Consider the following 11,860-nt stretch of genomic DNA (forward strand, 5'->3'; position numbering starts at 1 on the left):
ATAGCCCATTTTCAACCAGTGGGCTGGCTGCACAGCAGAGGACTCTGAAACAAGAGATATATGACATAAAACTACCTTATTCTTACTAGAGTCCATCCCAAAGTCAGTACATCTGTGTTCCACAAACATGTCATATTCATCAAAACTGTCGGGGTCCAACAGCAGCAGAATTCGTTCCCTTGCTGTCAGCTTTCCCTGAAACAGAGCAAGCAACAATTAACAGAGCCACCAGGTGATTGTGGCTGTTTGCTGACCCCCAGCACATGCAGTTTAATCAAGCAAAACCTCACCTGATCTGCTACACAGGGTCCATTAAGCAACTGCAGGCCCCTAAAGCTGGAAACAGCCTGTGCAGTGATTATCCTCCTCAAAAACAAACCCAATGCAAGCCAGACTCTGAAAAGAAGGCTGACTGTTGGAGCAGCAGTACCACAGGAGAAAGGAAACAATCTCAGAGACTTTTAAACAGAATATAAATGCATCACAGCTATTTCTGCCTACATGTTTAAATGCTGCTACTAAGGCCTTTTTTCTATTCTTAACCAGGGAGCCCTTCCATAGCTAGACCAGTCCTCCCCAACAGCCCAGGGTTCAATTCATCGCACTCAAATATTAGTGTTTGTATAGTGTTTGTATATCTCAAATATAGTGTAAATGCATGTTAGTAAAGAAGTTGCAGTAAATAAGAGGGAAGAGGAAGTGTGACTCTCAGCCTGCAGGGATCTCCTGACAAAATCTTTATGTTTTTTTTCCTGCTGGACACTACTACAGGCAAAAGTAGGGTAAGGGCGAAGAACAGAATCAATTGACCAGATATACATGTCGCTTGCTCAGTGTTATGTAGTAAAAAATGACTGCAGTTATTATATCTTAATCTACCAAACAAATCTGTTTTTTCCAACCATGGTAAGTATCTGTCTGCAAAGGGCAGGGCACCTGGGTTGTCTCCTTTAGGGGATGATGTGACCCTGCATCAACATGACATTATTACACAGCTCTGCTTCTACAAAATATCTGACCAGTAGGCCAAAAAACTCATGAAAAACAGCAAATGCAGGAAAGCCTAACATAAGCCAAAGTTTTAGTTTCTATAAAATGTAAGTTGTTCGAGGCCCTAGACATGCAGAAGTGCTGTATATGGATGTGTCAGTGTCCTGAATGTAACTCAGCCAGACTGAACTCTCTTCAGGTGTTGTATAACTGGGGAGGGACACAGCTGACAGACAGAGTGATCACTGAGGGAGCCTTCATGGGAATCGTCATCCCCACCTCCTTGATGCCTACAAACCACCTGACACCTTGCACCACTGAAAAGGGGTCCCAGCAAGAAGCAAATAAACAGAAACAGGAAACCTCTGCTGCCACCCCCATCAGCACTGCCTACATTCTTTAACGACAGAGGCAGGAGACTAAAAACCCACCTGTTGTCATCCCTCCCACCTGTCTTTTCCTCTGCCTTATCTCCACTCTTCTCTTTGCTCTCATCTCAGAGATCAGCTTAAATTTGCAACAGCGGTGTGAAGATGAAGCTGTTGCTCAGAAGTGTTAAGCAACCTAGAACTGATTTACCATACACTGACAGGCAGAAGCTGCAACTTCTGTCTACACTACCTCTCACACATATTGCCGCCAACCTCGGTGACCACTCTGAGGTAAAGGAATTAGTAAAGCAATTGTTCTTTCTTTTACCTAGAATAACAGGCAATGCAGTCTTAAGTGCTGCTTGAGAAAAGCTTTCCGCAAAGGGGAGTCTGCAGGTGCCACGCAAACCCGCGAGTCCCCAGAGCCGAGCAGAGCCCCGCCGTGCACGGCCTGCCCTCCCCGGCGAGCGTGCTCCCGGCGGCAGCGGGACAGGGCTTTGTCCCCTCCGGCCACCTTTGCTGAGCTCACCCGCTTGTGCTGGGCGTCGATGCGGGCCTGGCCGCCGCCGAGCAGCGCGGCGCGGCGCTTCTCCTCGATGCGGTGGGGCACGGCGGCCGGGCCGGTCCCCGAGGCGGCGCGGCCCCGGCACAACCCCACCGCCCGCCGCAGCACCCGCACGGCCGCCATGTCCCGGCGCTGCGCCTGCGCGCCCGCCCCGGCCCGGCCCCGGCCCCGCACCGCCGCCCGGGCGTCGCGACTGTGGCCGGGCGGTGCGGGGCACACGGCTCCGGGAGGCCCGGGCAGGGCCGCTGCCAGCACCGGGCCCGGCGCAGGCCGCTGCCCGAGCCCAGCCCTCCGCGGCCAGATTGTTCATCGCTGTTGCCTGTGCGCAGAGACCAGCGGGAAAATGCATCAGCTTTTCCCCCCTTCCTGCGTGGCGGAGACATTTGTGGCGCTTCTGAAGTGGGGAAGGCAAGCAGAGGTGTCAGCTCGCAAGATTAGCTGTCCTCTCTTTGTTTCAAATGCCAGAAAGTATTTGTTAGGAAAACAGTCCTTGTGACACACCGGCACCGATTCCCTGCCGCCTCCTATGAAGAGGCACTGTGGTTCTTGTCACGGCACACTTTGCGACGGAGGAGGCAAATGGAGACCCCGTGAGAAGGGAGTGGGCCAGGACGTGCGGGGAATACGCAGCGCACACAGCGATTGCCCGAGCTGCAGTGTATCCGCAATCCAGAGATCTGATGTCATCGCCTCCCAGGCAGTTCTCCAGTGTGCAGGCGCAGCCATCTGTGCAGCGGATCATTTGTTACCCCTGTAGGCCTCCGACACCGACCACCAACAAACCACCGGCCAGCTCCAAGTAGGGCGAGGTGAGTATTGCCGTAAGTGTGCACATACCACACATGAAATGCATGAGCATGGCCTGTAGATACCGCAAGTCTGAGGAATCTCCAAGAATGGAAGTTCTTGGATTACATAGCATCTACAAGCTGTTGTACGATAACTCATTTTGAAAGGGCTCTTAGGCTCCAGTCCAGCGTCCTACTCAAAACAGACTCAGCACTGAATTCATACCAGTTTTCTTAGGGCTTTTGTCAGTTGGATCTTAAAAGTCTGCAAGGACAGAGGCTGGCACACCTGTCCCAGTACTGGTTCCAGTGCCTGACTGGCTCCATGGGGAACTGATTGCCCCCAACTCATTCTACTCAGTAGCAACCTGCTCGGTTTCAGTTTAGGACAGCTGCCTCTTGTCCTCTGCCTGTGCACTTCAGCCAGGAGGGGTTAGTGAGGTGACAGCCATAGGCTCTCCAGTACCAGAAAGCAGCTGCCAGGGATGTCCCCGGTGTCCACTCCAGGCTAACAAAGATAAAGCCCAGTCCCCCAGCCTCTCCTCCTGGGGCAAGTGCTCCAGCCCTTTACCATCATGCTGCCCTCCTCACCATGATGTGCTAGATTAGACACAGCTGTATAGCAAGAGATCCTGTCAGAAAGCTCTCCCAGGGTAAGACACCTGACATACACTGCTCTTTCTTCATCCACAGAACCTCACTTTGTCACTAGAAGGCACTGAGGTTGGTCACGCAATTTATTCCTGGTTAATCTATGCTGGCTATTCCCAATCACTTTCTGCATGTGACCACAAAAGGCAGCCAAGAACACTTGTGCCATGGCTTTCCTCCCAGACCAAATTGAGGGGGATCATCTGACAGTCCCAGGCTTTTTGTAGATGGGGGTAACCCCAGGCTTTCCCCAGCCATCAAGGATCTCCCTGATCTCCATGACCTTTCAAGGATAATGGTGGCATCACTTGCCAACTCTCTCCACTCACCTGGGTCATCCTGGTTGGTTCCCCTGAATGTGTCAAACTCTCAGTAGCTGCTGTCTCAACCCCCCCCCCCCCACCCCACTACAGGAGCCCTCTCCTTGAGCCCTGTCTGCAAGCACAAAGGCCTGGGGAGATTTTGGCAATAAAGATCAGGACAAGAAAGGCACCAAGTAGCTCAGCCCACACACTGCTGAGCAGGAGGCTGTTTCAGCCCCCAGCCAGAGTAGCTGCAGGATGCCAGCTGCATTCCTGACCTATCTGTGAGATAGCTGCTCCTTGACAGCAGCCAAACAGGCATTTCACCCTCCCCACTCAGGAAGTTTCTCCTGGTCACAAAACAGCCCAGGGAAAAATCAGACCACAGATATTTGAAGCAAAAGTCTCCACTGTCCCCCCTCAGGTGGGTTCAGCATCACTCAGGCTGCCTGCAATAGCTTCTTCATTAAAAATACACTCAAAAGAGCAATTCTGCAACTTCAGAAATTCAAATAACCATTATTCAGAACATGGGTCACATGCAAAAGAGGTTGGGAATCTGCATTCTGGGAACAAAGGGGTTCCAAAAAGCCTCTATCCTGGAAGACAAGGCTGGCATGGCAAGGGGAGCCAGCAGAGGCAAAAGGGCATTCTTTGGATAGTTGAAGTTCTGCCCAATAGAAGAGTAGAAGGGGAGACAGAATTGTCAAGAATTGGAGGTTACATATTAAAAAAAGAGGGTGAAGAGGCCAAAAAATACTTTTAGGAGCAACTTGCTGGAAGTATGAATATTAGTGAATTCTTTTTCAAATACTTAAGAAGGAAGCACGCCAGAGATTCTGGCAATAAGACAAGCCAAGATTAAAGGGATTGTTCAGACTATCCCACAGAAAAAATAATTATTATTTTTGGTTTGTTTTATCTGAATCCAGTGCAAAGGAACTTGAGAAGATTTCTTAGCTAAAAAGCCTGGTTTTCCTAGGTTTTTACTTGAATGTTTACTGGGTACACTGAAGGTCCTGTTTCACCCCCAAAGAGTAGAAGATTAAATTATAGAACAAATCCTTCAGGACCAAACTGTTTTCACCTCAGTATTATAAAGTCCTTCAGAGATAACTTGCTTAAATTTAAAGTCTCTTTCTAAAAACTCCTATGGGAGGTGGCTAGTGCAATGTCAGTTTTTAAGAGAGGCATTAATGGACCTAAGAAAACTTTAAACCTGTAAGTCCAATATGAATTATGAAGCAAAATGCCAAAAAGTCCACCAACCCAACCCACAAAACCCAGTATTAGCAAGCACATCAACAGGACATACTGGGGAGCAGTTGGCAGAGATTTTGTATAGAGATTCCTGCCATGCACATCTAGTGGCTTTATTTAGTGGAGTCAAACATATAAAACGGAGATCCTGTTCAAATCAGAACTCAGATTTCCAGAGGCCTTTGAGAATATCCCTGATTAGGAGCTCTTGAAACTAAGTTGTCAATAGATTAAAAGGAATTCACTTCATAGAACTGAGAGAGAAATGTAATTCAAGTGGATGTTAAGATGCACTGGGGAAAACCAAACCCCAAGAATACATGTCTGTTCACAATAGGAAAAAGTTCACAATACCCCTGCAAAAACATCAGCTCCATTTTCAATAGCAGCCAAAGAGTCAAAAGGTCCTGGACACAGTAAGAAGGAATCTACCTAGGAATATAAAATGAAAGGAGCTGCTAGTCTCTCTGTAGGTCCCCAAGACACAAATTGCTGGAAGAGTATGCTAGGAAAATATCCCTACATATTTGTCACTGCCTGCTTTTGGAAGTGGGATACTAGACTCAATTCTGATAGTCATTCGTACAGTCCAATATTGTTAGAATTGTCAAGCTAGAGATTGTCCCAAGGATGCATCAGAAACTGAAAATTCTCCAGGCAGTTTCTCAAGAAGTCCCCACAATGCAAATCAGTGAAAGAGGAGCAAGTATTTAGAGGCCAAATTCAGTTACAAGAGGACTTTAAACCATAAGAGAATAGTCTCCTGATATTCATTTTTTTCATATTCAGTGAAATAGTAATTTGTGCTTGGTTTTGGTAAACAGAAGTGGGAAATAAAACTCAGTTCCATTATCAAATTTGTATTCCTTTAGGGAACCACCCAAGGTGAAAGTCAGCTGATCTGTTTAAATCAGAGGGGTAACTCAGGTGTGTAAGAGGCACATTCTTCTCGTATGTATGGTAGGATAATCCCTAAGCCCAAATTAAACTGGAATACATGCAGAGTTGAACCAGTATTTCTGCATTAGCAGTTTGGCTCAGAATCAGCTCAACTATTTAGTGTTAATCCCAGATCATCTCTATTTGCTCTGGGCTGTTCCAAAGTGAGAGTCCTGTTCTGACAGAGCTCCTGCACTCCTGGAAGCACAGGTTTAGACCAGGCTCACAACCCACATCAGAGATGAGCTGGGCACTCACCAAAGGAGCAGATCTCCTCCAAAACTGGATTTATAGATACTAAGGCCAGAAGCAACTGCTGTGATTACATCAGACATGCTGCACAACATGAGATTGTCTCAGAAAGATATTCTATGAATTACATATTTTAATCAACTATTAAACACTTGTATTGCATTGTTAAAAGGAGAACTTCATATTCTTTGATACAGTGAAATAATCAGTCTTTACTGGTTTCTCAAAAAAGTCTGTTGAACACTTCTGAGTAAAGATGAAGTGTTTGTCAGGAGGTCACTACAAAGGACCTACTGAAAGATGTAGTTGTAGTCTTACAGCTTCAAAAAAAGGAAAAGCACCACAGAGATTAACCATCTCTCTGTCATCAAGCACAAGACTTCTCACTACAGGACACCAGAAATGCTCTAGTCAAAAAAGAGGTGCACAGAGGACATATGGATCTAAGAAGTCACCTTTAGGAAGTCACAGTAATACTTACTTGTCTGGATGGGAACAAAGCAGTTAAGGAAACAAGTAAAGCCAGTGCTTTCCAGCAGCTCTTCTGTTCCACTTAACAGGTAAGCCACAAAAGAGAAGGGCCAGAATATCCCTGCTTAAGTCATAACAGTAAAACAAACCGCTAAGCTTTTTTTTTTTTTTTTTTTTGAATGAGTGGCTCCCTGTGTGAGTTTCTGTAGTACTCAACCTCACAGCTCAGAGGGCAGTAGGGAAGAGCACGATGCTCCTGGAAGCAAAAGTCAACAGCCAGCTCAATTATGCCAATTCATTTATGCAAATGCAGAACTTGCTCACATGCCCCTCCCAAACCTGAGCTGGCAAACAGGTGTAAGAGCTACAGCAGGAGTAGAGTTCACCTGGGCTGACAGAGGGCACAGGAGCTTCCTGGCACATAGAAACCAACATGAACCCCCAGCTTAAACAAGCAACAGCTGTCTTTGGATTTACAACTCTATATCCAGAAAGAACTTTTAATTTCTTTGTTTAGCAACATCAGAAAAACATTAACAGCTTCAGTGAGGAGGTGGACTGCTGTGAGCTCTATCAATGCTCTCATTCTATGCTTCTGACATGCATATTGGGAATCTGTGCTGTGACCCTTTTGAAAGGTAAGCTAAACAGATTTTTTTCATAAGCTGCAATATGAAGTTGACTCACATGGTTCATGAAAGTAAAACTATAAGGCAAAAATAACTGAAAAAGAGGGATTTGATCTTACCTGACAGAACTTCAGAGTTGCACAGATGTACCTCTTGACTTCTGCTTATACAATTTAATAACAACAGGAGGAATTTGATTACCAAAGATCTGATATGATAGGCAAAATGCATGTACTTGATGCCGATTCAAATAGAACAATTATTAGGCCAGACATTCTCACACAGCTGAAGAAAAGCTATTGCAGCTACACCCACTAGCCTGGTTCAAACTGGGGAAGGGCTGGGAGAACTGAAAGAGAAAGCTGTGCTGAACAATAAATGCTGGAGGAGATGCCCTACAAATTCATCCTATGAAAATTCCCTTCAAATATATCACCCAAATGAAGTAAATGAATTGTGGGGTACTGGCTTGTGGAGAATAATAAGCAAACCCCTTAACAATAGTGATGTAGTGGGTGGGGTTTGTACTGAGATCCCAAGGACCTTAAAATTGTTGGGGAATATTCCTTCTCAGGTCCTTGTGACTCCAAACCACAAATAGATTCCTGTTTATTTGCTGGGTGTTTCTGAAGGAAGTAGATGGTTAAAAAATACCAAAGAACACCAAGCAAACAAAACCTCACACACAGTTACAAAGAGCTGGTGGGTCTAACAGGCACTGCTATAAAACTGTACAGCATTGAATATTCCAACATCCAACAACAGATAAGAAATGTTCTGGCTTAGAACAAGGAATTCTTCCTACCGGTAAAGACACAAGTTCTACTGCACTATTCCAGGTCTCAAGATTGATAATGGAGATACCTTTTTTGTTTTGTTTCATTTCCACCAAAAAAGAAAAAAAAGCTGCTTGCAAAAAATAGGCCCAAATAAAAAAGCAGAAATTGGCTTTATCATATGTGGAGGTGAACTTGAATGAAAGGGCCATTGCAACCACTCCTATAATAAAAAAAAAAAAAAAGTGTGTCCCTGGTGTTGTGGGTGTGAACCTCTCAAAACAAAACCAGCAATTCTCAGAGGGATGTTGGTAAGAGATTAGTAAGCAACCTGGAACAATGTAAAAATAATATTTTTGAACACTGAGGTGAAAATTTGTTCTAGTGGTGAAGTCTATGCTTTGTTCATTAATATAAAAGGGAGGCAAAACCAATGGGCCTGGGAGTACCAATATGCTCTGCTTTACCAGGATTCCAAAGGCATGTCATGGTTGGACACCCCCTGGAATATTTGGGAGCTAACAAAACTTAAAAGGACAATCCTATGAGACAAATTCAAGGCAAATTAAAAAGGCACAAACAAGGGAATTTGTGCAGCTTGTCCTGCAGGAGTGGTCTCTGCAGCTGTGTCTCGTTGGGATGGTAACAAGGGTGAGCAGGTAGCCATGGGTCACATAACAAAGGGCCACAGGCTTTGCAGAGTTATGACAGCCATCCCGAGCTCCTCTGACTGCTTTCTAGCAAAAATCAATCTGTGTCTTTCTTGGAAGCTGGGGTGGGGGGGATGGTTCTTGTTCCTTTCTTCTGCAGTTACTGTGATTACCTATTTATTTTGTTAATTCTTTAATAGCATCAGCCCAGAAAACACTGTGTTGTTGGAACAATCCCTCTGGTCTTAGCCTGCCTCGCCTCATGATGCTCAAAATGCAGTGACACAGAAGGAAGCCTACATCAAGTCAAACAAGCAAGCAATTAGAAACAAGCTTGCCATTGGCAGCCAGCTGAGGGAAAAAACAAACTCCCTAACAAAACAACAAGAAAACCTCACTATTTTATTCACATCCAAGCTTTCAGAGGCAGTCTATGTGCTGACCTGTATTTTTTTTTCTACTTAGTTAATACCTTTCTCTTAAAGATGCAGTGCTACAGTTATCAGACACTTTAGGATGTACCACTTCCACAGATGAAGGAACTTAACACAGGGAGTTTCCTGAACACCTCACGTTCTTTAATATACATTTACAAAGAACTATTCATTGAGATCTAAATGTTTATTCTGTTCAAGTGCTGTAGGGAAGAATCAAAAACTATCACCTAAGGACCTGGGCCATTAACACGGGTATCTGTGTTTGGCAGAGTTAATAGGCATTATTCTAACCTAATCTGAACAAGGAGTCTAGTTTTTCCCAAACACAGAGCATTGATAGAAACTGGAAAATGAAAAAACATTTTTATTTCACCCTTATTTTCCAGTTAAGCTACAAGGAGATTTACTTATTCATTTATAGAGTGTTTCAGTGCCTGTTCAAAGTTAAGCACTTAAGCACCTCCCACTGGCCAGGGAAGGAGACCGGTCCCACAACGCTGTTAGTTAGCATGAGGGAGCAGCAAAGGTGGCTGCTGCTGGGGGAAAGGTGAGCCAGGGAGGTACGAGCAAGGCAGGCAGAGAAGCGGTGCCAACTACAAGAAAGAGTCCCACAGTACCTGAGTGAGGAGAGCAGAGCAGGGCCAGCAGCAGCGAGAAGGGTGAGGCCTTGAGCAGCAGCCATCTGCAGCAAGGAACAGGTCCAAGGGCAAAGCAGGCAGCCAGCAGGGCAGACACAGAGTCAGGGAAGCAAAAGACTAGCTCTCATGCTTGAGAGAAGCTGCTAAGGCACAGCAGAGAAGGCTCAAGTGGAACTTTTCTCCACCTGGCTGTTTTTCAGCAGCCTGATGGGGGTCACACAGGTGCAGCACATCATGGCTGAGCCAACCCCTGGGGCAGTGAGGCTGCAGAGCTGGGGGGGCACTCAACCCCTCACAGTTACTGTCACCACCCCACTTGTCCCAGTGGTCACAAACAGCTGAGGCCCTAACCCACCCTCTTGAGACAGCAGGACTCCTCCAGCAGGATAGTGATGCTGACAGACTGAACAAATGATCAACAGAGGCAAGAAGAATTATATCTGCTGCATGGACTGCACTATTGGAAATGAACTCAAGGGTCTGGATAGAAAAGAAGTGAAGGCCTTCCTCTGGTCTAAAAGGTATGACCTAGTCAGTCTTGCTACTCTTGCAGTTTCATATTCTATTATTACCATGATTTTCAAGAGCAATAATTCTTTGTAGTTAGGAGAGTTAATATTATCTGTCTTGCCAGGATTGCAATTGTTCTTAGGTGGAATCCAGAGCTATGCATTTAGCTCCATCAGTGAGTGGCAGAATAGTGCAGGTTAATGCTCTGGATGGGGATATTGAGGTTTGGCCCTGGAATCCTACTGCTGTCAACTGCTGAATCCCAATCTGTGGATGATACCTCAAAGGAGTGTATCCCAGAAATTAGACAAGACTGGTAAAACTCTGGGTGTTGGGTGTCAAGTGAGTTCCTTGCCTAAGAGCCAGAGCAGCATGAGAGGGAGCTGGGAGGGGCTGAGAGTGTTCAGAGTTTGGCAGAGGACGTGATACAGGGAGGTGTGTATGAGAATGTGGACATGGTGGGAATTTTCTGGGTGTTATTTCAGTCTTTTGGCTTGGTTCAGCACAGAAGGTGTTCCTGGCAGTGAGCTAAAGAAGGAATTGGGCATTGTACAAGCAATGTAACAGCAGGCTGAGAGTGAGAATGAAGATGCTGTGCCTTGGAGTGAAGTCAGGTTGGGGATTCAATGTGTGCAAGGAGTTACAGTCCAGAGATGGCTCCTGAGTGTTTGCTGGGAAGCAGAAGGGCATTGTAGATCTGCATGGTAACGTGGAGATGCACCCACACGGGCTGTACCTGGGCCATGTGGGAACAGTGCCAAGTGGGGAATGAGCTGCTTGGTGAGGACCACAAGAGCTAAATGAGTATTTGGAGTCAAGACCCAAATTCCTGTATTTTGTGTGTACACTCATTTTGTGTTGGGCTGGAAAGATTGGAGAATTCATGAAGTGAACAAGGAACTAAAAGATCCAGGTAGAACTCCTTGATTAGTTTCACATGGGCAATTCTAAGTGAACACAGAGGGCGAAGTGGGAAAAAGGAGAAGCTCTGTCAGGCAGTTCCCCAAAACACCAAACACAGAAGCAGGGAGAGGGCTGCTCGATAGTGCTGGCAGTGTTGCAACACAGGATCTGGAAGTTTGTGGAATGGCCGTGGTGCTTACATACGAAATAAAACAAGTTCCCTCCATAAAAGTCCTGCCTGTGCCTATATCTTGGTCATACCTGCTCTCAGCCTGTGCATCCACTGCTGTGCTATACGTGGGGTCTCCAGCAGGAACACTTGTGACAGGCTTCTGTCCACAGAGCCGTGTGTAGGAAGGAGGCTGGCGATGGCCTGAGGGGTCTGTGCGCTGCGCAGCTCCCGCACCACCTCTCCCAAGAGCTGCCAGGCCCCACAGCTCCCCGGGGCTCCGTGCTGGCGGAGGGGGCCGGCGTGTCAGCCGGCGGCGCAAGGTATTGACAGGCCTGGCCGCAGGTTCCAGCACGGCCTGAGGGCAGAGGCGGGGCCGCTTCCTCGGCCCGAGCGGAGGCGCTCGCCATGACAGGGGCGGGACGCGGCGTCCGCGCCCGGCCGCCGTGAGGGAGCAAAGCCGAGACACGGCGTGGCGGGGGTGCGCGGGGCGGCGCGTGGGGCGGTGTGCGGGGCCGGGCCGGGCCGGGGCGCCGAGCGGAGCCCCGTCCCCGGGAGC

The 11,860-nt window shown here is 47.0% G+C and overlaps 1 protein-coding gene and 1 long non-coding RNA gene across 5 annotated transcripts in view; one reads left to right on the forward strand and one right to left on the reverse strand.

The window, feature by feature from the left end:
* The window catches only part of PCCB (propionyl-CoA carboxylase subunit beta), a 32,898-nt gene extending 21,209 nt beyond the window's left edge, over positions 1 to 11,689 (reverse strand). The window contains exons 1-2 of one of the 3 annotated variants that reach the window (XM_053952245.1): positions 11,394 to 11,689; positions 76 to 195 (exon numbers count right to left, since the gene is read on the reverse strand). In XM_053952245.1, coding sequence (XP_053808220.1) covers positions 76 to 129 — 54 coding nt within the window. In that variant the 5' untranslated portion in view covers positions 130 to 195; positions 11,394 to 11,689. Of the gene's footprint in view, positions 1 to 75; positions 196 to 1,689; positions 1,711 to 1,890; positions 2,051 to 11,393 lie in introns of those variants that run through there. The other 2 variants (XM_053952243.1, XM_053952246.1) reach the window with 2 other exon arrangements.
* LOC128793176 (uncharacterized) lies at positions 2,156 to 11,383 on the forward strand. 2 transcript variants are annotated; one of them, XR_008432675.1, is made up of 4 exons: positions 2,156 to 2,735; positions 6,491 to 6,678; positions 7,107 to 7,227; positions 8,845 to 11,383. It is a non-coding gene; the product is annotated as an uncharacterized LOC128793176 (long non-coding RNA). The 2 variants fall into 2 exon arrangements; XR_008432676.1 differs by lacking the exon at positions 6,491 to 6,678.
* Positions 11,690 to 11,860: the final 171 nt, after the last annotated feature.

The sequence above is a fragment of the Vidua chalybeata genome, chromosome 10, assembly GCF_026979565.1.
Source record: "Vidua chalybeata isolate OUT-0048 chromosome 10, bVidCha1 merged haplotype, whole genome shotgun sequence".
Lineage (NCBI taxonomy): Eukaryota > Metazoa > Chordata > Aves > Passeriformes > Viduidae > Vidua > Vidua chalybeata.